Genomic DNA, 27,500 nt, shown 5'->3' with positions numbered 1-27,500 from the left:
AGAGCACTGTCGCCACTTAGTGGTCGGTAAAATAGATTATACACATTCTCTTGCTCCAATAGTGATCTCGAAGATGTAAAAGTTGTTGATTGATGTCCCACCGTCAAAAAAAAAAAATGTTTATGTAAGACGAGATATCTCGGCTCTGGCACTCAAGCGTTGGATTATGTAAGACGAGATATCTCGGCTATGGCACTTAACGTGTTAAATTGATGCATCACTTTTTTCCCGAATACATGATTTTTTTTCTCACTTTCTTTTTTCTCACTGTGTGGCTACGTTTAAAATAAAAGTGCATTTAGAATTGCATTGTATTATGATGCATAATTAAAATAAACAACTGCATGTACTTCCATTATATTTTATTTGATTATATTAAAAAAACATTTTTTTTTTTTTTATAATCGATTTTTGACATTTGTGAATCGATGCAGAATCGTGCAGGTCCGCATCGCGATGCATCTTATAATCGATTATTTTTGACACCCCTAGTGTGTGTGTGTGTGTGTATGTATATATATATATATATATATACCCTATATACCCTGATCATTATATATATATATATATATTCTATTTATTATATATATATATATATATATATATATATATATATATATATATATATATATATAAAAGCAAGATCATCTCTTTATCATGCAGCCTTATGATGCTGACAGGGCTGAGGGCTTAGTGTGATTTTTTTTTAGCACTCACAATGCCAAGCAACAGCAAATGGAAAAGTATTTAAAGTGGAAGCAGATTTGCACATCTCTTCACACATTTTAATATACAGATAGCAACTGCTTTAGCCACAGCCAGTGCTGCTTCCAAGCACTGCACGCCTCAAAAAAGCAACAGCAGTGGCTGTTTAACAACACAGAGACTCATGATTGAAGCCTAATGGTTTTAGAAGCCACATTAGTGTCAAATCAATGTTGGTCCCCAGTGGACCACTTTAGCAAGTTTTGTCTTGAAGCTTTTTGGGTGTTGTTTATGATCTATCTGCTCTGATGTTTTTTTTCTAACCCTAACCTCATATCTCCCCGTCCAGTGACACAGCACCTACACCCTCCAAACAGCCAGTGACACAGCACCTACACCCTCCAAACAGCCAGTGACACAGCACCTACACCCTCCAAACAGCCAGTGACACAGCACCTACACCCTCCAAACAGCCAGTGACACAGCACCTACACCCTCCAAACCGCCAGTGCAGCGAGCCAATAGGTCTGTTCCATTGACTAGTTAACTCATTGGCTGCCAGCCATTTCTGGAAAACAGACGCTCCCAGTGCCAGCCCTTTCAGCGCGTTTTCAGTGATTTCTCAAGACCCACAGAATATTGTGTGATATTACTATGTAAACACCGAACACGCCCAAAAACGATGAGACTCTCTTGTATCATCAGCAAAAAAAAGTTTATTTATATCATTTTCCGTTCTTTAGTTATCAGCAGTAGAAGATAGGTTGGTTTCACCAAAAACAGATGTTTCAAACTAGAACCTGAGATAATGAGCCTTTTGTGAAATGAAGCATTTCAAGCACATCACTGACTCTGAAGCTAATATTTTCTGATGTAGTGACACCTCAAATATCTGAAGAGTAATTTCCTTCAATAAAACAGCAAAAACAAAGGAATTTTGATGGCAAAATAAAAAAAATTAGCTGCAACCAGCAGCGCTGGCCCCTGCGTGCGCAGACCCTACACCTTCTTGCTGGTCTTGATTTACTGCTGGTGGGCATCAGGTATTCCAGCTTGTGTTTGCCAATCTGTCCATCGAGCCTGCTGTCTGGGTCGGTGTTGTATGGTGCCCTGCGTGCCCCACCCCCCTCAACTGCAAACTCCTCCTCCGTGGGAGTGTCTCTGGTGGCTCTCTGCTGCACAAATTTTCTGCTGCACATTTCAAAGTGCGCTGCACCCAGCGTATATTTTCACAGCGCTCCGCCGTTTTTGTGCGCCGGCTCCCAGCGCTTCCAGCTGAGAATAATTTAACTTTTCAGAAAGATGCTGGTGTCGGGTGCTCCTTTTCTGGCAACTAATCATATGGAGAAACTATCGCAACAGAGACAGAAAGGCTCAATTGTGGGAGCAGATTGGCTGCTGTTCACAGCTAACGTTACAGCATGCATCGGTTTCCGTTTCCCCACGGCTTCTTCTACTCTTTTTTCTCATCTTTCTCTAATCCGGAGAGCACTGTCGCCACCTAATGGGTCCGTAAAATAGCTTATACACCTTCAAAATCCCCCATACTTTTACAGGAGATGCATCAGGCTTTGATCCACGTCCCACCGTCAAAAAACGCAATTGACGTCTTTAGACGTCAATGGCACTCAATGAGTTAAGCATCACTTTCTCATATAGTTGATGTGTTTTGACAGTAAACACACATCATCATCATGTTTTGAATGAGTGTGCTCTTTTTGAGAAGTAGGCTACAGTGAGCTAAGACATGGTGAGGAAAGGCTACTTCATGAAATCCAAAGCACAACACGCACTGCAGTATATCCTTTTTTAGATGAATGGGGAAAAAATCTGAACACAGTCCAGGCTAGTTGGTCTGGTAGACCAGCTGGTCTCCAAATATAGTCAATCAGCCTGTAGAACTGGCCATGGGACAGAAAATATGGCATGGTAATGATACCCATGGTGGTGGTGAAATGCAGTTGCCAGAGCTGGTGACACTTCCAAGCTGCCACCTGCTTAGCTTCGGTGCATTTGGGTCTTTAAAGCCTGGTTGGGGACAGTGAGAGACAGTGGACATCAAGCTACCTTCATGTTCATTTGTGTTCAATGAGTCACTTTGGGTGCTGGAAAGTAGTGGAGGTCACTGACTACTCAACAATAGTTTTAGCATGTTTCTTTTGCAAAGAGGAACAGCACAACAAATGCTGCAGTATTCAATTCCTGCATCATTGTCTTGTGTATTTTAGGGCTCTCCCCGACTCGGATTTGGCTGTTCAATACGACAATTTCTTTCTTTTTCTTGTTTTAATAAAACTATCTGGCAAACTGGCAATCAGAAAATCCATTGGCACGAGCTGATTTGTTTGTTTAATTGGGACTTGGTTTTATGGTATTAATAGGCTGATACTTATAGGACGAATCAGCGTGACGTCACTTGCCACCCAAAAATGCGTAACCCCGCGGCAGTTAACTAGTATGAGTTGTGCCAAACAAACTTTAATATCTCAAAAAGTATACATCGCTTATATTTTGACATTCTGAGTGAGAGCAGAAGTAGCGTTTGATGTATAATATATGCACGTCGTGTTAAAGTCGTATGAACTGTTGCAGTTTTTAAAATGTAAACAGGATCAGCCGTCTAGAGTCAGACGCTCAAACTCACACTCCATAGGGTTCCATTGCCGTTGCCACCCAGTGACGCTGTTTGTTTACCAAAATGCTGCTTGGCTGATCCCTCGTATACCAAAATAGAATATATATCACAATCTATTGGGAGAAACCAAACAATTCTATGTAAAATCAGACATTCAGCACCCCCATATAGCCGGAATGGAATTATCCTTGTTTCATTACATTTACATTACGTCATTTGGCAGACGCTTTTATCCAAAGCGACTTACAATAACACATTCTTGTCAGCAATAGAGCAATCAACTATGCAACACAGTCTATGACAACTACAACTTCTGAAGGAACAGTGGTACAACTTAGTTCAGGTTAGTTTTTTTTTTTTTTTTTTTTTCATAACCACATTTTGCGACTATTTGACTGTGAGAATTGGCAGTGGAATCAGGCACCTTTTGAATGAATCATTGACTATAACACACCCCCAGTGTGTTTGCTCCAACCTTCTTTTTACACACTCTTGTAATTATTGTTATTTTTGCCTCGTCTATGACTTCAGGCATCGTTTTTAAGTGCAGGAAAGAAAAGGCTTTTAATGTGCTGCTGCCTCCAAACACTTTGCCAAAAGGTCTTTGTAGGAAGCTACACTTTGGAGTCTGAGAGAGAACGAGAGCTACCAAGCTGCGTCTATATTTATCTCACCGGGGGCTGCAGCAGTAAGGAGATTTAGCATGGAGGACCTGTCTGTGTCATCTCCCATTCTGCCTCTGCATATTCATCATAGCAGTACAGCTGTGTGTGTTAGTGCATTCTGCCTCTGCATATTCATCATAGCAGTACAGCTGTGTGTGTTAGTGCATTCTGCCTCTGCATATTCATCATAGCAGTACAGCTGTGTGTGTTAGTGCATGCTGCCTCTGCATATTCATCATAGCAGTACAGCTGTGTGTGTTAGTGCATGCTGCCTCTGCATATTCATCATAGCAGTACAGCTGTGTGTGTTAGTGCATGCTGCCTCTGCATATTCATCATAGCAGTACAGCTGTGTGTGTTAGTGCATGCTGCCTCTGCATATTCATCATAGCAGTACAGCTGTGTGTGTTAGTGCATGCTGCCTCTGCATATTCATCATAGCAGTACAGCTGTGTGTGTTAGTGCATGCTGCCTCTGCATATTCATCATAGCAGTACAGCTGTGTGTGTTAGTGCATTCTGCCTCTGCATATTCATCATAGCAGTACAGCTGTGTGTGTTAGTGCATGCTGCCTCTGCAGATTATATTATGTTATATTAGGGCTGTCAAACGATTCATTTTCGTAATCGCGATTAATCTTGCGATTAACTATAGTTAATCTCGATTAATCGCATCTTTGTATCGCATGTTTAAAATGCATTTCAAAGCATTTTTAATTCGATATTAATAATTCTTACCAGTGTGTCGTGATTGGGAATCAAATGAATGCAAATAAATGTACTTTGTGATCTTGAATTTTAGATGTATTTTCAATTCCATAGAAGTGCAACAATGTAGACAGGAGGTAACAATGTCTAGAAAATATATCTTGAAGAGTGCAGTACACGCTCCAGAACCGATACTTCCGGCGGCGGCGCTGTGGAGCAGTCGAAACCCAAAATGACACAGCCGAAGAAGGCTGTATCTGAGCTAAAAACGTTGTTTGTTCAGGCTCTATGTGTTTGTTCAGGCTCTGTGTGAGTGTTCATTGTGCAACACTGCTGAATGACATCATGCACTGTTGAGGTGGTGCAGGGAGCCTGCAGCATGCCCTTATATACATCACCAGTACAATAGAAGACAACCAAACCTAAGCAGCTGCAGGCTGCTGTGCTGTAAACCAGCTGCAGGCTGCTGTGCTGTAAACCAGCTGCAGGCTGCTGTGCTGTAAACCAGCTGGAGGCTGCTGTGCTGTAAACCAGTTGCAGGCTGCTGTGCTGTAAACCAGCTGCAGGCTGCTGTGCTGTAAACCAGCTGGAGGCTGCTGTGCTGTAAACCAGCTGCAGGCTGCTGTGCTGTAAACCAGCTGCAGGCTGCTGTGCTGTAAACCAGCTGGAGGCTGCTGTGCTGTAAACCAGCTGGAGGCTGCTGTGCTGTAAACCAGCTCGAGGCTGCTGTGCTGTAAACCAGCTGGTGCTGTAAACCAGCTGGAGGCTGCTGTGCTGTAAACCAGCTGGTGCTGTAAACCAGCTGCAGGCTGCTGTGCTGTAAACCAGCTGCAGGCTGCTGTGCTGTAAACCAGCTGGAGGCTGCTGTGCTGTACATCCTCATACCAGGAAGCATTTTGGTGATTTGTGGTGGCAAGTCGGTGCATGAATTCAACAGTTTTTCAGCGGCGCCAACAGCACTATGCTACCGCAGCACTTTGGTGTTAACAAACAGGTGATGTTTTTGACATTTTCACTTACTCTGCAAGATGAGATGCAGTCATGCTGCTGTGTGGATGATGCAGTCATGCTGCTGTGTGGATGATGCAGTCATGCTGCTGTGTGGATGATGCAGTCATGCTGCTGTGTGGATGATAGTCATGCTGCTGTGTGGATGATGCAGTCATGCTGCTGTGTGGATGATAGTCATGCTGCTGTGTGGATGATGCAGTCATGCTGCTGTGTGGATGATGCAGTCATGCTGCTGTGTGGATGATGCAGTCATGCTGCTGTGTGGATGATGCAGTCATGCTGCTGTGTGGATGATAGTCATGCTGCTGTGTGGATGATGCAGTCATGCTGCTGTGTGGATGATAGTCATGCTGCTGTGTGGATGATAGTCATGCTGCTGTGTGGATGCTTTTAACATGGTAAATATGGGCACCGGCATGAAAAGCCACAGGTTCACACACACACGCCATGCCTCACACACACACACACACACACACACACACACACACACACACACACACACACACACACACACACACACGCGCGCACCATGCTCACACACACACACACACGCCATGCTCACACACGCACGATGTGTGTCCTGGGTGTTACTCATTCACTTGCCTCCATGTACAGCTGCTCCGAGGTTTGAACTGCAACCTTGTGATCACAAGTGCGCTTCTCTAATCTTTCTTTCAGATATTTTTGTTTTAACTCTATTGCAAAATTGGTCTTATAATTAATTTGTATTCAAATTCAACAGGTTTTTCAATTTAACTTGATTTTGTACAAAACATTGGGTTTCATTGTACAGCAGTGAAATGTTCTATGGTGTCTCCTGATTCTAAATATAGCTGGATCACTTGGTTTGACAAAGTAAAGCTATTTTTATAAGCATTTTACAAAATGTCTATGGGAAAATAAATGGCAGCTGAAATCCCTTGGTTCGTATGCCTAACCCGGAAGTGGGTGTGAATTTGGCTCTATTGGTGTGCTCCTCAGCCCTTGTTCACACAGGATGCCGAACGTAAGCAGAACTGAAGCTTGAGGCAGGCACAAGCTGAACTGACGCCTAACTGTTCACACAAGAAGCCTTCTCTTTTCCTCTCAGCGCCTCCTCGGTACGCCTTGAACCCGCCCACAACTTCCATTGACTTCATGCCTGGCAGCTTCAAGCTTCACGCGTCACACCTGGAAAATAGGACTGAATCCTGAACGATCGCTCCAGCGTGGCTTCAGCGTGGCTTCAGCGTGGCGTGGGGCTGGTGTGAACGCTCTCACCTGTTAACAAGGACGCCGGAATGAAACTGCGGGGCTTCAGCGTGGCTTTGGCGTGGCTTCGGCATATAGTGTGAACGGCCACTCAGTCTTGTGTTGTTTGTGCTGTCTCTTTAACTTAGATTGAACACAGACACACACACACACACACAGATGACCACACACACACACACACACACACACACACACACACACATACAGTACAGAGGTCTGGTCTCTCCTCCAGCTGAGCAGAGGGGGAGGGGAGTGGTTTTTGCTTTGTGTACTTACACAACATTCAAATATTATGCGTGTGTGTGTGTGTTCGGGTGTGTGTGTGTGTGTGTGCTCATAATGAGGTCTGTGGATTATCTTGAGTAACTGGGTCATGATTTATGGAAAGAGACATTGCTGTTGAGTTTATCAAATGTATTTCTTTGGCACTTTGAGCACCACAAGCCGAGTGCCATCCAGTTCCATTGTATTGAAGGGAAGGCAGAAACTCTGCGGCCGATATCTCCAAAACTCAGGCAACTATCACGATATAGATGGATAAATAGCACTACAGGTGAGAGGAAAAATATGTATTTTGGATTTTAGGGTGAGCTGTCCCTTTAAAGTCTATACACACACAATGAATACAGTGTCCAAAACACATTCAGAATCAGATTCACTCTCATTAAAGTACAATGGAGGCAACATGTTGACGAGTTGTAAAAACTTGCCCACAGTCAGTCACATTTGACATGTTAATTTGCCTGATATGTGTCAGGCAGGCCCTGGGGGGTGCTTACACTGAATGACAGCAGAGTGTGTGGAGGGGTGTGGCTTAGAGAGGGGTGTGCCTTAGAGAGGCCGAGCCCTCTGCTCTTGTCCTGGAGGCCTTTTTCCATCAGCTGAGAGATGTGTGTGTGTGTGTGTGTGTGTGTGTGTGTGTGTGGCTGAGTGTGTGTGTGTGGATATCTCTGACTGCATGTGTCTGTGTGTCTACACATGCTATCTATCACATCGGAGTACCAGCCAGCCCCTCAGTGCTGCTTGGTGGCAGGCAGTCGCAGCTCTAATAATAAGAGGCTCTGAATCCCACCTGTTACATCATCACATCACACACAGAGGGTGGTGTCGGGGTGGAGGAGAGGTCACATCATCACATCACACACAGAGGGTGGTGTCGGGGTGGAGGAGAGGTCAGAGGTCACATCACACACAGAGGGTGGTGTCGGGGTGGAGGAGAGGTCAGAGGTCACATCACACACAGAGGGTGGTGTCGGGGTGGAGGAGAGGTTATATCATCACATCACACACAGAGGGTGGTGTCGGGGTGGAGGAGAGGTCAGAGGTCACATCACACACAGAGGGTGGTGTCGGGGTGGAGGAGAGGTCAGAGGTCACATCACACACAGAGGGTGGTGTCGGGGTGGAGGAGAGGTCAGAGGTCACATCACACACAGAGGGTGGTGTCGGGGTGGAGGAGAGGTTATATCATCACATCACACACAGAGGGTGGTGTCGGGGTGGAGGAGAGGTCAGAGGTCACATCACACACAGAGGGTGGTGTCGGGGTGGAGGAGAGGTCAGAGGTCACATCACACACAGAGGGTGGTGTCGGGGTGGAGGAGAGGTTATATCATCACATCACACACAGAGGGTGGTGTCGGGGTGGAGGAGAGGTCAGAGGTCACATCACACACAGAGGGTGGTGTCGGGGTGGAGGAGAGGTCAGAGGTCACATCATCACATCACACACAGAGGGTGGTGTCGGGGTGGAGGAGAGGTCAGCGGTCACATCATCATGGCTGCCTGTGGGTAGAGCTGCAATGATTCATCCATTAGTTGATCGACAGAAAATTAATGGACAACTATTTGGAATAGGGATGTTCATCAATTATCGAAAATCGATAATCGATCGTTAAGGATTGGAATCGATCCTGTGGCATTTGGATCGATTTTTTTAATTATTAAAAATTTTTTTTTTTTTTTTTTTTGGACTAGGTTTGGGTGGAATTCGTTCCTCCTCGCCCCACTCCATTGCACAGCCGACTAACGTGAGGTGGAGCTTCATATAGTCTCTAGTTTTCTGGCTGGGCACGGGCCTTTGTGCCAACAAAACTGTTTTAAACATGAGAAATTCACACCGGCATGCGCCGGGGACAGCAGTGTTGGAGAGGAGACACATTGAAATAAAGAGTTCATTGAGGAGAACACGTTGTCTTTCGTATTTTCTGCCATAGGCATTCATTTTGTTAAAAAAAAAAAAAAAAAAAAAAAAAATTGAAAAAATTGAAAAAATTGAAAATTTTCTAAGTATTAATAAAATCGATAATCGATAATTGATCGTTAATTCTCACCGATTATCGATTTTGGAAAATTTTCAAAATGAACATCCCTAATTTGGAATAATCATTTTGAGTAATTTTTTTTTAAGAAAAAAAATTTCTCTGATTCCAGCTTCTCAAATGTGAATAATTGTCTTGCGTTTCTTTACTCTATCACAGTAAACCCAATAACTTTGGGTTGTGTACAAAACAAGACATTTGAAGATGTCATCTTGATCTTTGGGAAACACTGAATTTTGACATTTTTTCCACCATTTTCTGACATTTTATAGACCCATCGATTAATCGAGGAAATAATCGACAGATGAATCAATAATGAAAATAATGGTTAGTTGCAGGCCTAGCTGTGGGTGATGTTTGGTCCATGTCTGGCCCTAGGGACAGGCCTAGCTGTGGGTGATGTTTGGTCCATGTCTGGCCCTAGGGACAGGCCTAGCTGTGGGTGATGTTTGGTCCATGCCTGGCCCTAGGGATTGTAATGTGGGTCTAGGGCAGGTTGGAGTTGGATACTTTATCATGACTAGGCATCTCACCGGCTATGCGCGCTCGATTCCTAGGCTTGCCTGCTGCGTGGGCTCGGCCGCTGCACGGCCTTGCCCTTTTTGAAAGAGAGTTTCTACAGTACATTGAAGAGCGATATACACATTAAAGTGACTGGGACAGACAGAAGGGTCTGGTATGGGTCATGATCCAGTGTGACAGAGAGGAGTAGGCTTGTAAGGCTTCATGACAACTTGGATTGTTTGTGAAACTTCCCAACTCACATGAACCATTTGTACCAAAGGCTTCTCAAAGATGTGGTACGGCTCCAGTATGGCTGTGAACAGACCCACACTCATGTCATCTGTCAGACGTATGCAGGATCCCACAAAAATAGAACAGGTGTGTCATGCTCGCCCATCTATTAACATGGACAAGAGTCGATCCGGCAGTTTTACCGGATCTGCAACGCAGCTGTAACGCATGTGGTGTACGTTGGGCGTAAGTCTCTAAAGATTTCAGCAGCCTGGACTAGGCTGTTCTTTTAAAAGAGAGGCTACTTTTCGCTGCTGATTGAAATAAATCTAGTTAAGTTAAATTGTGGATTAAAATATTGTGGAAAAACGAGACCTATCTTGAACGCAACTCTCCCCATTCATGTCTATTGGATGTTCCCTGCGTTTCTGCCTGTTTTGCATTGTCCTGCATCCTGATCGCTGCTTCCATTTATACTGTGTGTGTGTGTGTGTGTGTGTGTGTGTGTGTGTGTGTGTGTGTGTGTGTGTGTGTCTGTGTGTGTGTGTCTGTGTGTGTGTGTGTGTGTGTGTGTGTGTGTGTGTGTGTGTGTGTGTGTGTGTGTGTGTGTGTGTGTGTGTCTGTGTGTGTGTGTCTGTGTGTGTGTGTGTGTGTGTGTGTGTGTGTGTGTGTGTGTGTGTGTGTGTGTAGGCTACATAGGAATGTTCTATTCAGTCACGACGCCCTAAGGAATGACAGATCTCATCTATGAGTCCACTGGCTGCCTGGGCCCCTCCACCAGCCTCTCACTGGCCCTTTGTTCTACACTGCACGTGTGTCCTGTGTGTTCAGGCTGTGTGTGTGTGTGTGTATATCTGTGTGTTTTGTGTATATGTGTGTGCATTTGTTTGTTGTGGGTGTGTGTATCTGAGTGTGTGTTTTGTGTATATGTGTGTGCATTTGTTAGGGGTGTGTGTATCTGTGTGTTTTGTGCATATGTGTGTGTGCATTTGTTGTGGGTGTGTGTTAAGGGTGTGTGTATATATGTGTTGCATGTCGTCTTGGTGTGTGCGTGTTCACTTCTCCTTGAAAACAGCAATCTGACACCCACATGCTTGGGGCTGTGTGTGTGTGTGTGTGTGTGTGTGTGTGTGTGTGTGTGTGTGTGTGTGTGTGTGTGTGCACATGTGTGTTAGTGGGTGAGCACCCCACTTCTCAGTCTATCTGCTCCCTAATCACTCCCCCGCCCCCTCCATCCATCCCTGCTTCCTTTCTCCTGCTTTCCCTGCCTCCTCCACAGAGCTTCACCTTTAGCCCACATCCCCTGATAGACAGTAAGCCCAGGGCACTAAGCCCAGGGCACTAAGCCCAGGGCACTGGAGCTTGGCCCAGTCTGCTGGACCTCTTCTGTAGGCCCAGTTACAGCTGACTGTGTACAGCATAGGGCTGTGAATCTTCACTGGCCTCACGATTCGATTACGATTCAGAGGGCTACGATTCGAATATAAAATGATTATCGATGCATCTCGATGCATCTTAAATCGATGCATCACTTTTTTTCCCCAACACATGATTTATTTTTCTCACTGTGTGGCTACTTTTAAAATAAAAGTGCATTTAGAATTGCATTGTATTATGATCCATAATTAAAATAAACAACTGCATGTACTTCCATTATATTTTATTCGATTATTAAAAAAATAAAAACAAGTTTTTCTTTTTTTTTCTTTTTTTTTATAATCGATATTTGACTTCACGTCCACATCGCGATGCATCTTATAATCGATTATTTTTGACACCCCTAGTACAGCAGGGCAGTCAGCGGGATCATCAGTTAGAACTGACTGTGTACAGAGCAGTCAGCTGGATCATCGGCCAAAGTGCATTTCCCTATCTGCAAGCTCCAGTCTTGACCTGTATTCTATATTATTCTCTCTCTCTCTCTCTCTCTCTCTCTCTCTCTCTCTCTCTGCACTCATTCATCCTACAGCTGGCTGACAGCACCCAGCCCTCCCTCCCTCCCTCCCTCCCTCTCTCCCTCCCTCCCTCCCTGTCTCCCTCCCTCCCTCCCTCCCTCCTCATGTTTTGTGTTGGACTGCGCCTCTCTCTCCACGTGCAGCAGCAGCAGCTCAACGCATGTAGGAGGAGTTCCCTGGGTGGAATGTGCGTGACTGGCTGGCTGGCTGCACACACACACACACACACACACACACACACACACACACACACACACACACACACACACACACACACACACACACACACACACACACACACACACACACACACACACACACACAGTCACAGCAGCAGTAACAACAAAGCCAGCTGAGAGGGACTCTGTTCTCTGGTGGGAGAACTGTGTGTGATGAGGAGTATCCTCATCATTCATTTTAAATGGAGGCAGATCTAGCGTTAGCGTAGGGGGTTAGCGTTAGCGTAGGGGGTTAGCGTTAGAACGGGAGTCAGGTTAATGAGGCTAGGGCGTTACGCTTAGGAAACGAATGCTAGCAGCCACAGTGGAGTGGCCTGACAGTAAGAGCAGTGTGTGAGAGAAACACATCTGTGGTTCTTCTGTGTATCAGCTGACCTCCTGCAGGATTCTGCTGGTTTCCTCTGGAGGAGTACAGGAGAGGAAAGGTGCTCAGGCAGCTCAAAATATACTGGAACTCTGAGCTGAAATACAATACAAACAGGGCAGGAAACGTCACTTTCTCATGGTAGAGAGGAGATACACTTAGCAGTCACAGCTAACGTATAGCAGCACCCCCCCCCCCCCCCCCCCCCCCCCATCATGCCCTTTTCACAAACTGTCACAAACTCTGGTTCCTGTGAGAAATCCTCCCAAGTGGCTCTGAGTCTGCATGAATGGCACTGAGCAGCCTATTCTCTTGATGTCAGTAAGCCTTTCTGTCCCTACAAAGCCTCAGAGGCCGGCCTGTTGGAGGCTGTGTCCTCGGGGTGAAAGAGCCTCTTCCTGGGTGGAGGCAGGTTGACTCAGCCCTACTCTGTCCTGCCAGGACCTGGGTCACCCTACTCTGTCCTGCCAGGACCTGTGTCACCCTACTCTGTCCTGCCAGGACCTGTGTCACCCTACTCTGTCCTGCCAGGACCTGTGTCACCCTACTCTGTCCTGCCAGGACCTGGGTCACCCTACTCTGTCCTGCCAGGACCTGGGTCACCCTACTCTGTCCTGCCAGGACCTGGGTCACCCTACTCTGTCTTGCCAGGACCTGGGTCACCCTACTCTGTCCTGCCAGGACCTGTGTCACTCTACTCTGTCCTGCCAGGACCTGGGTCACCCTACTCTGTCCTGCCAGGACCTGTGTCACCCTACTCTGTCCTGCCAGGACCTGGGTCACCCTACTCTGTCCTGCCAGGACCTGTGTCACTCTACTCTGTCCTGCCAGGACCTGTGTCACCCTACTCTGTCCTGCCAGGACCTGTGTCACTCTACTCTGTCCTGCCAGGACCTGGGTCACCCTACTCTGTCCTGCCAGGACCTGGGTCACCCTACTCTGTCCTGCCAGGACCTGGGTCACCCTACTCTGTCCTGCCAGGACCTGGGTCACCCTACTCTGTCCTGCCAGGACCTGGGTCACCCTACTCTGTCCTGCCAGGACCTGGGTCACCCTACTCTGTCCTGCCAGGACCTGGGTCACTCTACTCTGTCCTGCCAGGGCCTGGGTCACCCTACTCTGTCCTGCCAGGACCTGGGTCACCCTACTCTGTCCTGCCAGGACCTGGGTCACCTTACTCTGTCCTGCCAGGACCTGGGTCACCCTACTCTGTCCTGCCAGGACCTGGGTCACTCTACTCTGTCCTGCCAGGACCTGGGTCACCCTACTCTGTCCTGCCAGGACCTGGGTCACTCTACTCTGTCCTGCCAGGACCTGGGTCACTCTACTCTGTCCTGCCAGGACCTGGGTCACTCTACTCTGTCCTGCCAGGACCTGGGTCACCCTACTCTGTCCTGCCAGGACCTGTGTCACCCTACTCTGTCCTGCCAGGACCTGGGTCACCCTACTCTGTCCTGCCAGGACCTGGGTCACCCTACTCTGTCCTGCCAGGACCTGGGTCACTCTACTCTGTCCTGCCAGGACCTGGGTCACTCTACTCTGTCCTGCCAGGACCTGTGTCACCCTACTCTGTCCTGCCAGGACCTGTGTCACCCTACTCTGTCCTGCCAGGACCTGTGTCACACTACTCTGTCCTGCCAGGACCTGGGTCACTCTACTCTGTCCTGCCAGGACCTGGGTCACCCTACTCTGTCCTGCCAGGACCTGGGTCACCCTGCCTGCCTTCCCCACCCAGCAGAACTGTTATTTCTGTCCTGAAGTCCTGGAGTTTGTGTGTTGTTGTGCATGTGAGACAAGTCAGTCCTGTGCTGTGTGTGTGCATGCCAGCTTGTGTGTCAGTGTGTGTGTGTGTGTGTGTGTGCATGCCAGCTTGTGTGTCAGTGTGTGTGTGTGTGTGTGTGTGTGTGTGTGTGCATGCCAGCTTGTGTGTCAGTGTGTGTGTGCATGCCAGCTTGTGTGTCAGTGTGTGTGTGTGTGTGTGTGTGTGTGTGCATGCCAGCTTGTGTGTCAGTGTGTGTGTGTGTGTGTCTGTGTGTGTGGATGCCAGCTTGTGTGTCTGTGTGTGTGTGTGTGTGTGTGTGTGTGTGTGCATGCCAGCTTGTGTGTCAGTGTGTGTGTGTGGAGAGAGAGAGAGAGAGCAAACAGTGTGTGCCATCACGCCTCGGCTCAGCTGACATGGAGCGTCTAAATATATCCAGCTGAAATGACTAAATTGGAAAAGTTGTCTCATCCACTGCCTTCCAGCTCCCCCACACCCTCCTTCCCCCACACCCCACACCCGTTGTCTAAATCCAAACTTTTCAGCAGAACTTTGAAAGCTGTGTTCACTAAAGCCAAATCCAAGTAGGAGAGATGATGCCTTCATGCGTTATTCGTGTCAAATTATAGGTTCCACGGCCTCATTGCATTTTCATTCCCTCCAGCACCTGTGACAGGCTGGACATTGAAGTTAGCTTCTCTGGTCAGTGCGCTAAATCTCTACCAGCTACCATCTTTAGAGGCTTGTGTTGCGTGACCTCTTTGTGACGGCTCAGCTGACGGCAGCCATGTTGCTCCGCTGTGAGGTGATCATGTGATCCCTGCGTCTCTGTCTGAACTTCCAGGAGCCTCTTCACACCATAAAGACCTTCCAGGAGCCTCTTCACACCATAAAGACCTTCCAGGAGCCTCTTCACACCATAAAGACCTTCCAGGAGCCTCTTCACACCTTAAAGACCTTCCAGGAGCCTCTTCACACCATAAAGACCTTCCAGGAGCCTCTTCACACCATAAAGACCTTCCAGGAGCCTCTTCACACCATAAAGACCTTCCAGGAGCCTCTTCACACCATAAAGACCTTCCAGGAACCTCTTCACACCATAAAGACCTTCCAGGAACCTCTTCACACCATAAATACCTTCCAGGAGCCTCTTCACACCATAAATACCTTCCAGGAGCCTCTTCACACCATAAAGACCTTCCAGGAGCCTCTTCACACCATAAAGACCTTCCAGGAGCCTCTTCACACCATAAAGAACTTCCAGGAGCCTCTTCACACCATAAAGACCTTCCAGGAGCCTCTTCACACCATAAAGACCTTCCAGGAACCTCTTCACACCATAAATACCTTCCAGGAGCCTCTTCACACCATAAAGACCTTCCAGGAGCCTCTTCACACCATAAATACCTTCCAGGAGCCTCTTCACACCATAAAGACCTTCCAGGAGCCTCTTCACACCATAAAGACCTTCCAGGAGCCTCTTCACACCATAAATACCTTCCAGGAGCCTCTTCACACCATAAAGACCTTCCAGGAGCCTCTTCACACCATAAAGACCTTCCAGGAGCCTCTTCACACCATAAAGACCTTCCAGGAGCCTCTTCCAGGAGCCTCTTCACACCATAAAGACCTTCCAGGAGCCTCTTCACACCATAAAGACCTTCCAGGAGCCTCTTCACACCATAAAGACCTTCCAGGAGCCTCCATAAAGACCTTCCAGGAGCCTCTTCACACCATAAAGACCTTCCAGGAGCCTCTTCACACCATAAAGACCTTCCAGGAGCCTCTTCACACCATAAAGACCTTCCAGGAGCCTCTTCACACCATAAAGACCTCGCACACAATCAGTGCATACCTGCAGTGCTCCCCACATCAGTCCTATGCATTCCTAATGCCCTAATAGAGGCAATCATTCAAGTACCTCCTGCATGCAAAAGATAGAAAATACAGAGCCTAATCCATTCCAGCTTCTCGTTCATTTGGCCACTTTGGGCAGGTTAGCTGTACCATGTCCAGACTTTATATTGAGTTAGCAGCTCTTACCATTCTTTAGAATCTGTTGACTGCAGAGATGGCCAAATATGTAGACGTCAACATGACATGAATTATGGAAGGCTAGCAAAGATGCTAAATATATTTCTGGATGTGGTTTGGATGTGGTCTGGATGTGGATGTGGTCTGGATGTGGTTTGCCGACGGTCTAAAAACATTTGTTGTGGATGAGAATCAACAAGTGGGGGATGAGTGTGTTGGCATCTTGTATCCCGTTTTCTAGTTCCTCCTTCTTATGTTAGAGGTAGGCCTGGGTTCAAAAAATCCATTCTCCGATTTTTAACACATTCACTGCCAGCCGTTTTTCAATACTGTAGTTAGCTTCTGCCAAGGTTTTTTTTTGAGGATTTTGGCTCATCTTTCAAGAGCCGAGGATTCGTTTCTGTTAGGATTTTGTGAACACACAATATCTCAAAAGAACTAATAGAATGTGTGCTTTCTCTGTCTAAAAGAGTTAGTTTGTAGAGTTAGTAGTTATGTAAGCATTAGCAGTTCAATACAGCATGGTTTCAGCGTCTGAAAATTTATTCTGAGATAAACGGCTTTTTGTGAAATTCGATAGAACAGTCACTTTAACCATTCATTTTTGGCATCAGTAAGACGTCAGACATCTAAACAATAGTTTTGAACAGTAATTTCCTCCATAACAGCAGGAAACCCCCCTCTGCTTCCAACTCCTCCCTCCGTGGGCGTTCTCCTCCGCCCTCCTTGGCTCTGCAGCGGGTCTGTGACAAACGAGTTGCTGCTGCCTGGCTGCTGCCTGGCAGTCTGGATGGGGCTCGCTGGATGGGTTTTGCTCGTTTCTTGGCGTTTCGGTTGAGAGCTCTGATGAAGCTCTTGCGATTCTGGGCTTATTTATGGTGCGTGTTTCAAAGTGTGCATCCAGTCTATTCTTGGAACCCCCCACCGTTGCCACCGCTGTGCGTCAGCGCGAAAGTGAAAGCGTGAAAGTGTTAATCGATTTTTATTTTAATCCTTTGATATCGATTCATATGTCCAGAGATCGATTTTTTTAATTAAAAAAATAAAAATAATAATAAACAGGCTAAAATATTATGCTGTGTGTGGTAGTTGAAACATAGTTTCAAGTTGACGTTTACTTATGTTTGTAGTTGAAACAAAAACATAAATACTGTAGGCTACATAAATGGAAATGTTTGATCATTAATATCTACTTTTAGAAATTATATAGGCTGAAATCAAATCACTGTGCATAATTGTGAAAGTGTCTTTATTGACAGATGAAAAGACTGTTATTTACCCTTTGTCACCACCTGGTGAGTAAATATATGTGTAACTAAAACCATTAAAATTGACAATCGCAACTTTTTTTCCCCATGTATCTACTTGGCGCAAAAAAGGTTGGGAACCCCTGTGTTACATAACTGGACAGTCATGTAATTCAGGTTACAGCTCAAAAAACACGTTTTGGTATCACTAACCAAATCAATATTGAAATGAATCAAATCAAATCAAATCGAATTGGGATGAATCGATTTGCAACCTTGTGAATCGGAATCGAATCGATTCTTGAAATTTGAACCAATACCCAGCTCTAGTTAGAGGCTTGCTATCCTGACCGTCCCTCTCTCTCTCTCTCTTTCTGCCTTGTTAGAGGTCTGGTATCCTGACCGTCCCTCTCTCTCTCTCTCTTTCTGCCTTGTTAGAGGTCTGGTATCCTGACCGTCCCTCTCTCTCTCTCTCTCTTTCTGCCTGGTCCAGATGCGTCGGAGGAGTTCTTCGAGTACGATGCTGAGGAGCTCCTGGTGTTCCTGACCCTGCTCATCACAGAGGGAAGGACTCCAGAATGTTCCGTGAAGGGCAGAGCAGAGGGGCTGCACTGCCCCCCCGCCCAGTCGGCCATGCCACCTCTTCACAAGCACGAGTGCAGCGACAAACTACCACAGGTAACACGCGCACACACACATTCACAAGCACACGCACACACGCAGACACACGCGCACGTGCACATGCACACACACACACACACACACACACACATTCACAAGCACACGCACACACGCAGACACACACACACGCGCACGTGCACATGCACACACACACACACACACACACACACATTCACAAGCACACGCACACACGCAGACACACACACACGCGCACGTGCACATGCACACACACACACACACACACACACACACACGCAGACACACACACTCGCATGCACAGCCTGATGCCAGCTGAGGTCAGTAGCTCCCTCTTCACTCTGCGGGGGCTTGTCATTCATTCATTCATTTGATATGGTGCTTTTCAAAGTACCTCATTACCGCATTTTGGTTTGGCAAGTGAAGAGACTTGAGTCAGACTCATATATCTTAATGTAGTGAGTGAAGTGGGTTTCAGCTGATGCTGATCCAAGATGGAGGCATGCTGCTGAATTATGGGCTCTGCGTGTTTTTGAGCCGCTCTTGTTTTTTTTATTAACTCATTGAGTGCCAGCCACTTTTGGAGAACGGACGCTCCCAGTGCCAGAGTTTCAGAGCGTTTTCAGTGATTTCTCGAGGCCCACAGAATATTGTGTGATATTACTATGTAAACACCGAACACGCACAAAGAACGATGAGACTCTATTCTATCATCTGCAAAAGTTCTTAAGTTTATTGATACCATTTTCCGTTTCTTTAGTTATGAGCCGGAGAAGATAGGCTGTTTTGAGCAAAAAGACAGGTTTCAAATTATAAGCTGAGATATTCAGCCTTTTGTGAAATGAAGCATTTCAAGCACATTCACTGACTCTAGCTAATATTTTCTGATGTAGTGACGTGGTGTAGTTCTGTGGAGCCTGCGTGCCCCACCCCCCTCTCCCCCCCTCAGCTGCAAACTCCTCCCCACACGCACCCAGTCTATTTTCGGAGCCTCCGTTTTTGCGCCGGGCGGCTCCCGGGCGGCTCCCAGCGCGACAAGGAAATGCCAACCCGGACTGCAGGGAAAGGTTTGTCCCTTCGGCGTCGGGTGCTGCCTTTCTGGCGGCTAATCGTGTGAAGAAACTATGCAGACAGACAGACAGAGGCAGAGGAGCTCAGTTGTGTGCGCGGATTGACTGCGGTTCGGTCAGCTGCAGACAGAGCAATCTATATGGCTCTGGCTGCAGCATGCATCGGTTTCTCTTTGATCACGGCTTTTTCCTCCTGTTTTCCGGACCTTTCTGTAATCTGGAGAGCACTGTCGCCACCTACTGGGTCGGTAAAATAGGTTATACACCTCCAATAGCTACAATATTTGTACAGGAGATGTATCAGGCATTGATCCACGTCCCACCGTCAAAAAACGCAATTGACGACAATCGTCGTCTTTGGCACTCTACGTTAGTATTCGAATTGACGACAACTGTCGTCATTGGCACTCAATGAGTTAACTAAGGCAATGAAATCTAAAAGCCCAAACAGGATCAGAGCCACTGTGTCTGTTCTGTTCTGTGTGTTATGTTCTATGTTACAGCAGCTACTGCAGCACTCTCTGCCCCAGCTTTGAAGACACAAACATATGGAAAATAAACCTGACATTTTTCTACCATTTTGACTCAAGCTTGCCTTGAGTGTGATAGTATGAGCCTGACCATACACATCTGGAGGGTCTTGAGTGTGATAGTATGAGGCTGACCATACACATCTGGAGGGTCTTGAGTGTGATAGTATGAGCCTGACCATACACATCTGGAGGGTCTTGAGTGTGATAGTATGAGCCTGACCATACACATCTGGAGGGTCTTGAGTGTGATAGTATGAGCCTGACCATACACATCTGGAGGGTCTTGAGTGTGATAGTATGAGCCTGACCATACACATCTGGAGGGTCTTGAGTGTGATAGTATGAGCCTGACCATACACATCTGGAGGGTCTTGAGTGTGATAGTATGAGCCTGACCATACACATCTGGAGGGTCTTGAGTGTGATAGTATGAGCCTGACCATACACATCTGGAGGGTCTTGAGTGTGATAGTATGAGCCTGACCATACACATCTGGAGGGCATGTTCCAGAGCATAGTAGGGCTGCAGAGGCTGCTTCCCATAGCGAGACACCTCACTCATGTTACTCGCTTCCCTCTCATTTACACTTCAGCCATTTATCTACAACAATATGTCAGAGCAGAATAACTGCTTTGTCCCATGAACACTAACTCACACTGCCCGTGTGTGTGTGTGTGTGTGTGTGTGTGTGTGTGTGTGTGTGTGTGTGTGTCTGTGTCTGTGTCTGTGTCTGTGTCTGTGTGTCTGTGTCTGTGTGTGTGTGTGTGTGTGTGTGTGTGTGTGTGTGTGTGTGTGTGTGTGTCCAGTGCCGGCAGGCCCGGCGGACCCGTTCAGAGGTGATGTTGCTCTGGAGAAACAGCATCCCCATCATGATCGAGGTCATGCTGCTGCCAGACTGTTGCTATGGTGACGAGTGCCCCCCCAGTGACCCCATCAGTGACCCGGTCATCAAACAAGATGCTCTGCTGCTGGAGAGATGGACCCTGCAGCCTGTTCCCAGACAGTAAGACACACACACACACACACACACACACACACACACACACACACACACACACACACACAGACACACACGCACACACACACACGCACACACAAGCACGCACGCACACACACAAGCACGCACGCACACGCACACACACACACACGCACACACACACACACACACACACACACACAAGCACGCACGCACACGCACACACACACGCACACACACACACACACACACACACACACACACACACACACACACACACAGGTCTAATCTCATTATTTTAAACTTGGATAGTATCCACAATGGATGTTCACACATAGGGCGGTGTCTTTAACCTTGTGTACCTACATCGTATGTTCCTACAGGATCATTTTAGGTGACACTCAACCGTTTCACTTTTGTGTGTAGATGTTTAACAGATTATACACAGGAATGCCTTAATGGAATTTAATCAAACTTGTCTCAAACATCCACTTGGACTCAAGGATGAACTGATTACATTTTGGTGGTCAAAGTTCAAGGTCACTGTGACCTCTCACACACCCAATTTCCAAGCTCTGTAACGCAACATCTCAGGAGCGCCTTGACGGAATTTCTTCCAATTTGCCTCAAATGGCGATTTGGACTCCAGAATGAACTAATGGCGGAGGCATAAGTCTGCGTTGCGGTCCTTCTAGTTAAAGCTACAGTGGAGATCCTGTTATCAGAAGAAACTAGAAGACCTAACGCATCCATTGGTACCTAGCATAATCAGGGTGTCCGCGGGGTCTTGCAAAGTATTAAAAGTTGATAAATCAATTTATGGGAAATCAAGGCCCTTAAAAACGATTGAAAAGTCTTCATCAACATTTGAGATGTATACAATTTTGTAGCTATTGTGCTCATTGTGTTAAATGAGCATAATTATATCGTCCCATATCGACCGCAGACCCCTGAATTGAATCAATATCGTATCATGGCACACTTTGTGATATCAGAAAATATTGTATCATTGTCCAAATAATCAATACAATATCTTATCATGGTTAAACTTGTGGTTTACACCCTTATCGTTGATGTGACGAAAGTGGTGCTGAGGTGTTAAAATATATCAAAAGGTATTGAATTTAACTTTGGGATTCCTGCATATATACGCTGATAATATGCTAGCTTGTCAGGAAGGGGGGTAAATAACGCTCCAAACATAGGTTACATTTTGGCGAGGGAAAACTATTTCAAAGGGGTAGTAATCTACAGTTTGCAGACATCACATTGCACTATCAAATTTCTACCCCATTTCAACCAATCATATCACGACATGGCAGCTGTCAATCAATCTTTATTTCATTTTCTCCTCCAAATGAAGGAGAAATGGCGCCTAGCATCTATAATCTGACAGAATTTCTAGCCCATAAACTAACTACTAACTTGGCCAATTGTATGTAACATACAAAATAAAGCAAACGGTGATGTCTAAGAATGCAAAGAAATGTAACTGGCTCATTAAACTCGCATTCTAGGATAACGTTAACTAAGGGGTCGCCGCTGGCAGATTCCAGGCGGGCGGGCAGCACTCATGCTCTGCTCCACACAGAAGCAGCTGGCTGCCTGGTACTCTGCGGATCCCACTCGCGCAGCACCACAACACACTGAATCCCACTGGATTTGGGGGTGGAACACGCCAGGATTGGCCAATGCCAAATAGGGTTGGGCGATGTCAACCAAACAGCATCATCACAATGGTTTCACAGTGAAACATCGCGATGGACGATGGCATCGTCGCTGACCGCCGGGATTAGGGATTAATTAATTATTTATGAAGTTGCACCGCTGCAAAGCACGTTGACGTCGACAACAGGACAGCACACGTCATGAGAGACCAGCGGGCTTGGATAGGCTACTACTACAGCACAGAGCCAGGTGACTGTAGGCTATCACTACCAGCAATATTGAACGGCACAAAACAAATAACGTTAACATTACAGATCCTGACCAACACACCAACGTGTGTGTGTTGAATTCAACTGGCTGGCAGAAAACTGACAGAATTACTGTCCGAAAACGTTAGATTCATGTGTGCTCAGTTTTGAACCTAACATTACGTTAAGTAGAGATAGAAACACAGCAGCAGCAGCAGTCTATGTTATGGAGCAACTTCATGGAAACAGGCAAGTTGAATTCACAGTTGAAGACTTGTAACAATTGTGCAATTACTCACATTGGGTGAGTAATTGCACAATTGCAATTCTGAACTGGGAACTAGTGGTTTTATTACTTTATTAGTTAGTCTGAAGTAATACATACACTTCAGGGTTAAAGTGGGTGCATCTCATTGTAAAATTGGACTTCAAACAGCCCAAATCTGGCTTCAAACGGCCCAAATTGGGCTTCAAACGGCCCAAATTTCACGCGCGTCGGCCCATATCGGCCTGGCCTGCTTGGTATCTAATGCCCGGCCTGAATTATGATCCCAGTCCGCCCCTGTTTTTAACTATATCGCCCAGCCCTACTCATGATATATAATATACAGTCTCTAGTGTATGAAAAAGCAAACAAACTGAAAAAATAAAAGAAAAAAATAAACAAAAATCGCAATAAATCGTAATATCGAATCGCAATAATCGTAAAATCGCAATACTTAAGAATCGCAATATAAATCGAATCGGCACCCAAGAATCGTGATAGTATCGAATCGGGAGATAAGTGAATCGCCACAGCCCTAAAAGCCAGTCCCCAGAATTGTCAAATCAAATCATCCACACGCTATTATGGTTCCGCCTCACAACCCTGTCATCTCAGACAAGACTCTGAAACAGCTCTGACCCTCGTGCTACTTGCATTCCGTTGGGTTCATTTGGTCTTTAAGATTGGGAACCCCTGCTAAAGAGTATATGTGACAATTCATGAACATACCTACATATTGTCAGAAGAATTGAGTAGCTCCAGGTGGTGAGAATCAGGTGAGTTGAACGGGAAGCAAACAGCATCTGTTAAACATCTACAGATCAAAGCAAAACGGTTGGATTGTTGAAATGTTACAAACACTCTGTAGACTTTCTGTACAGTAGGCGGACTATCGAAATGAAGTGTTACCTAAAGTAGAGAGAGATGGGAGTGCTGCATTGGGTCCAGTGTTAGGCAGGTTACTTTCAAAATGTAATATACTTCATATTACTAGTTACCTTAATTTGAAAGTAATACATTACTTTACAATATTACTGTCTGTGTCGTTACTTATTACACTACTTTTGCATTATTTTCACCAAAATAACAGTAGTAGCAGAATGACATCGCCGCCCCAGAACCATCCCAAAAGATAATTGCACCCGTCTTGAAGTCAGTCCAAACCGTCCAAACTTCTAAATGTTATCCTTTTCCTTTGTTATTGTCATCTATAGTGGTTATTTGCATAAAAACACACAATTTGATTAGGAAATGATTGTATCTTTATTTAATATGTGCATGGTTAATCTTTTTTTAACTCAATTTGTAACTTGTGTTACTTGACAAAGTAACTGGTATAATATTACTCAAATCCTATTAGTAATAAGTTATATTACTGAGTTACTCCTAAAAGTAATATATTACATGTAATATGTTGCTTTTGTAATGAGCTACCCCCAACACTGATTGGGTCAATAAGCCAGTGATCTGGTGCTCTTCAAGGATTAGAAAGAGATCAAATTAAAAAAAAAGCAGTGACCGTCCAGCTCGGTCACCAAAGGGACACAAGGCACTCTGGTATATTCAAAATCATTTGTTTTAGCAGGGATAAACTTCAACTTGCAGTCTTCATAGAAAATAGCGAGTTGAAACGGAGTGCCCTCGGGTGCTCTTTTTGAGCCACCTGCACTTGTGGACTTCTTTGGTAACTGAGTTGGACACTCACTGACCTGAGAAGATCACATCCTAGAGCTGTTGTTTCATTAGCCTGACAAAGTGTCCCACTTCTCTCTCGCCTGCGTAGGAGCAGGGACCACTTTCACACACACACACACACACACACACACACACACACACACACACACACACACACACACACACACACAGGCAGACTTCAAGGCCTCTGTAAACACACACACACACACACCCCTGAACTGTTTTCTCATTAACCTAACAAATAGTTTTTTTTTCTTACATTGCGTTTGGCAGGAGCGGGGATCGCTTCATCGAGGAGAAGACCCTGCTGTTGGCCGTCCGCTCCTACGTCTTCTTCTCCCAGCTCAGTGCCTGGCTCAGCGCCTCCCATGGCATCGTCCCCAGGAACATCCTGTACAGGTGAGACACATTGTCCCCAGGCAGGAACATCCTGTACAGGTGAGACACGACGCTCCTAAAACCCGGGAAGATCTCAGCTGTTGGTGGACTTGTGGGCGGAGGCTTTCCAGAGAGGCTATTGGGCAAGATTCAAGAGGCTTAAAGGAAGGAAAACAACTCCCATTGAGAACAAGTGATACCTGTGACCACACATTGTGGTGCTTTTTGAACAAAATGGAGATGAAGTCCTTGACAAAATAACACTTTACACAATGGATTTTATATTTTAGAGATGCAGCCATCTGAACTTGAACTAAAGACCCCCACAAAAGGGATACACATTATGCAAATGACCTCTTCAAATCCTCCACTCCCATACATGAATTAGACTTAGACTGAAAGAAACTGGCTTGAAAATAGACTACAAATCTGAATGTCTGAATGAATTGTCTTAGCAAGTTCAAGATTAGAACATTTGCAATAAATTAAGTTCAGAAAGCTTTGAGTTTCCTGGTGAGACCGTGGGCGCTTCCATGACACCCTCCCTCCCTGTTTCCAGCTGCCGGTTGCCTGTTTCCGCCCAGGACCGTTCATAGCGAAAGAGACTGAAAATAATCATAATTGTTGTGACTTTGTACCTACGTATGTCTTGTAATGGAGCCCCCCAGCATAATAATTTCACACGTGCATAATTGTACAACAGAGTGACAATATCTTGAATCTTGAAAGAGAGAGACCGCTAAAGCTACGTTCAATGACCAAATAATAAGAGTTCCGGTTTGGATGTTTAGCCTTCAAAACAAAAGCGGCCGCTATGCAACCACATACTATTTTTTGCCATTTTGGCTAAAATAAGCCCATACAGTACCAGTGAATTGATATTCACCTTGTTTTTGTAAAATATTGCCGCTATGCAACCACACAATGTTACTATTTTTAGCCATTTCGGATCAAATAAGCCAAACATTCCCACTCTTTGACAGCAGCGTGCACCTCCTTGCTAGTGAATTTTTTTTAAACAGGAAGTCGACAATCAGCAACCGCTGAGAATCATGGGAAACGTAAGTCCAGGAATAAGGTGAATAGGAACCATCTGTCTTGAAAGATTTCCAGACAGTTTTATAGTTTTCACCATTTTGGTTCCAGGAAGTAAAAATTGAATTACAGGAAGTTAAACTGAATCACTGGAGGGTTCAGAAAATTCCCAGATCCCTAAATGTCCTAATGTTTTTAGATCTAAGACTTTACAATGACCTGCCCAAAACCAATGTCTCTCTCTCTCTCTCTCTCTTCTCTCCTTTCTCTCTCTCTCTCTCTCTCCTTTATCTCTCTCTCTCTCTCTCCTTTGTCTCTCTCTCTCTCCTTTCTCCCTCTCTCTCTCCTTTATCTGTCTCTCTCTCCTTTGTCTCTCTCTCTCTCTCTCCTTTATCTCTCTCTCTCTCTCCTTTATCTCTCTCTTTCTTCTCTCCTTTGTCTCTCTCTCTCTCCTTTATCTCTCTCTCTCTCCTTTGTCTCTCTCTCTCTCCTTTGTCTCTCTCTCTCCTTTGTCTCTCTCTCTCTCTCTCTCTCTCCTTTATCTCTCTCTCTCTCTCTTTTATCTCTCTCTCTCTTCTCTCCTTTGTCTCTCTCTCCTTTATCTCTCTCTCTCTCCTTTGTCTCTCTCTCTCTCCTTTGTCTCTCTCTCTCTCCTTTGTCTCTCTCTCTCTCCTTTATCTCTCTCGCTCTCTCTCTGTCTAACAGGATCAGTGCTGCTGATGAGGACTTGGTGTGGCAGTTCTCCCAGCCACCCTCGGAGCACCTCTTCCCCGTGCCCAACGTGTCCCAGAGCGTAGCCCTGCGAGTTCGGGTGCAGTCGCTCCCCCGCCAGCCCACCTACCCCACTCTGTCCTGCAGCATCCACACCGGCCTGCCTCCGCTCTACAGCAAGACCCCCAGCCTCAGCAGCCACGGCGGCCTGCCCTTCCTCAGGAAGAGGCAGGACCCCGGCAAAGACAACCTCCTCCACAACTCCAACCTGCCGCTCTACAGCAAGAGCCCCAACGCCATGCCGGGCCTCGCCATCAATGCGTTACCCGTACCGAACCTTCCCATCAACAACATCCCCATCAGCAGCCTGTCCCACAGTGCTGTGCCCCCTCTGTCCCACAGTGCTGTGCCCCCTCTCTACGGCACTGCTGTGCCCCCTCTCTACGGCAAGAGGAGCCGGGAGCCTGGCGACGGCCACGCCTATCAGAACGGAGAGCTTCCCCAGGTCAACGTCCCGCACTGCCAGGGTTCCCCCCTCTTCCACCGGCCCTCTCGCTCCCCCACGGCCTCCCGCTCCCACTCCCCCTCCCCCCACCCCACAGGTAAAGCAGGCCACTCCCCCTCCCCCCTCCCCA

The 27,500-nt window shown here is 46.3% G+C and overlaps 1 protein-coding gene across 3 annotated transcripts in view; it reads left to right on the top strand.

Moving 5' to 3' along the window:
• Positions 1–27,500, top strand: part of atosa (atos homolog A) — a 98,912-nt gene that overhangs the window by 55,964 nt on the left and 15,448 nt on the right. For all 3 annotated transcript variants that reach the window (XR_014553437.1, XR_014553438.1, XM_083653085.1), the window contains exons 2-5: positions 18,122–18,306; positions 20,696–20,892; positions 25,015–25,140; positions 26,860–27,500. The exon at positions 26,860–27,500 is cut by the window's right edge and continues 1,457 nt beyond it. Coding sequence is in view for 1 of the 3 variants with exons in the window: in XM_083653085.1 (XP_083509211.1) it covers positions 18,122–18,306; positions 20,696–20,892; positions 25,015–25,140; positions 26,860–27,500 (1,149 nt within the window). In the remaining 2 variants the exon portion in view is untranslated. The remainder of the gene's footprint in view (positions 1–18,121; positions 18,307–20,695; positions 20,893–25,014; positions 25,141–26,859) is intronic.

The sequence above is a fragment of the Poromitra crassiceps genome (genome assembly GCF_964638095.1).
Source record: "Poromitra crassiceps genome assembly, chromosome: 16".
In the NCBI taxonomy this organism is placed as follows: domain Eukaryota; kingdom Metazoa; phylum Chordata; class Actinopteri; order Beryciformes; family Melamphaidae; genus Poromitra; species Poromitra crassiceps.
The sequence above is the reverse complement of the archived record's forward strand: the minus strand, read 5'-3'. Positions and strand labels throughout refer to the sequence as shown.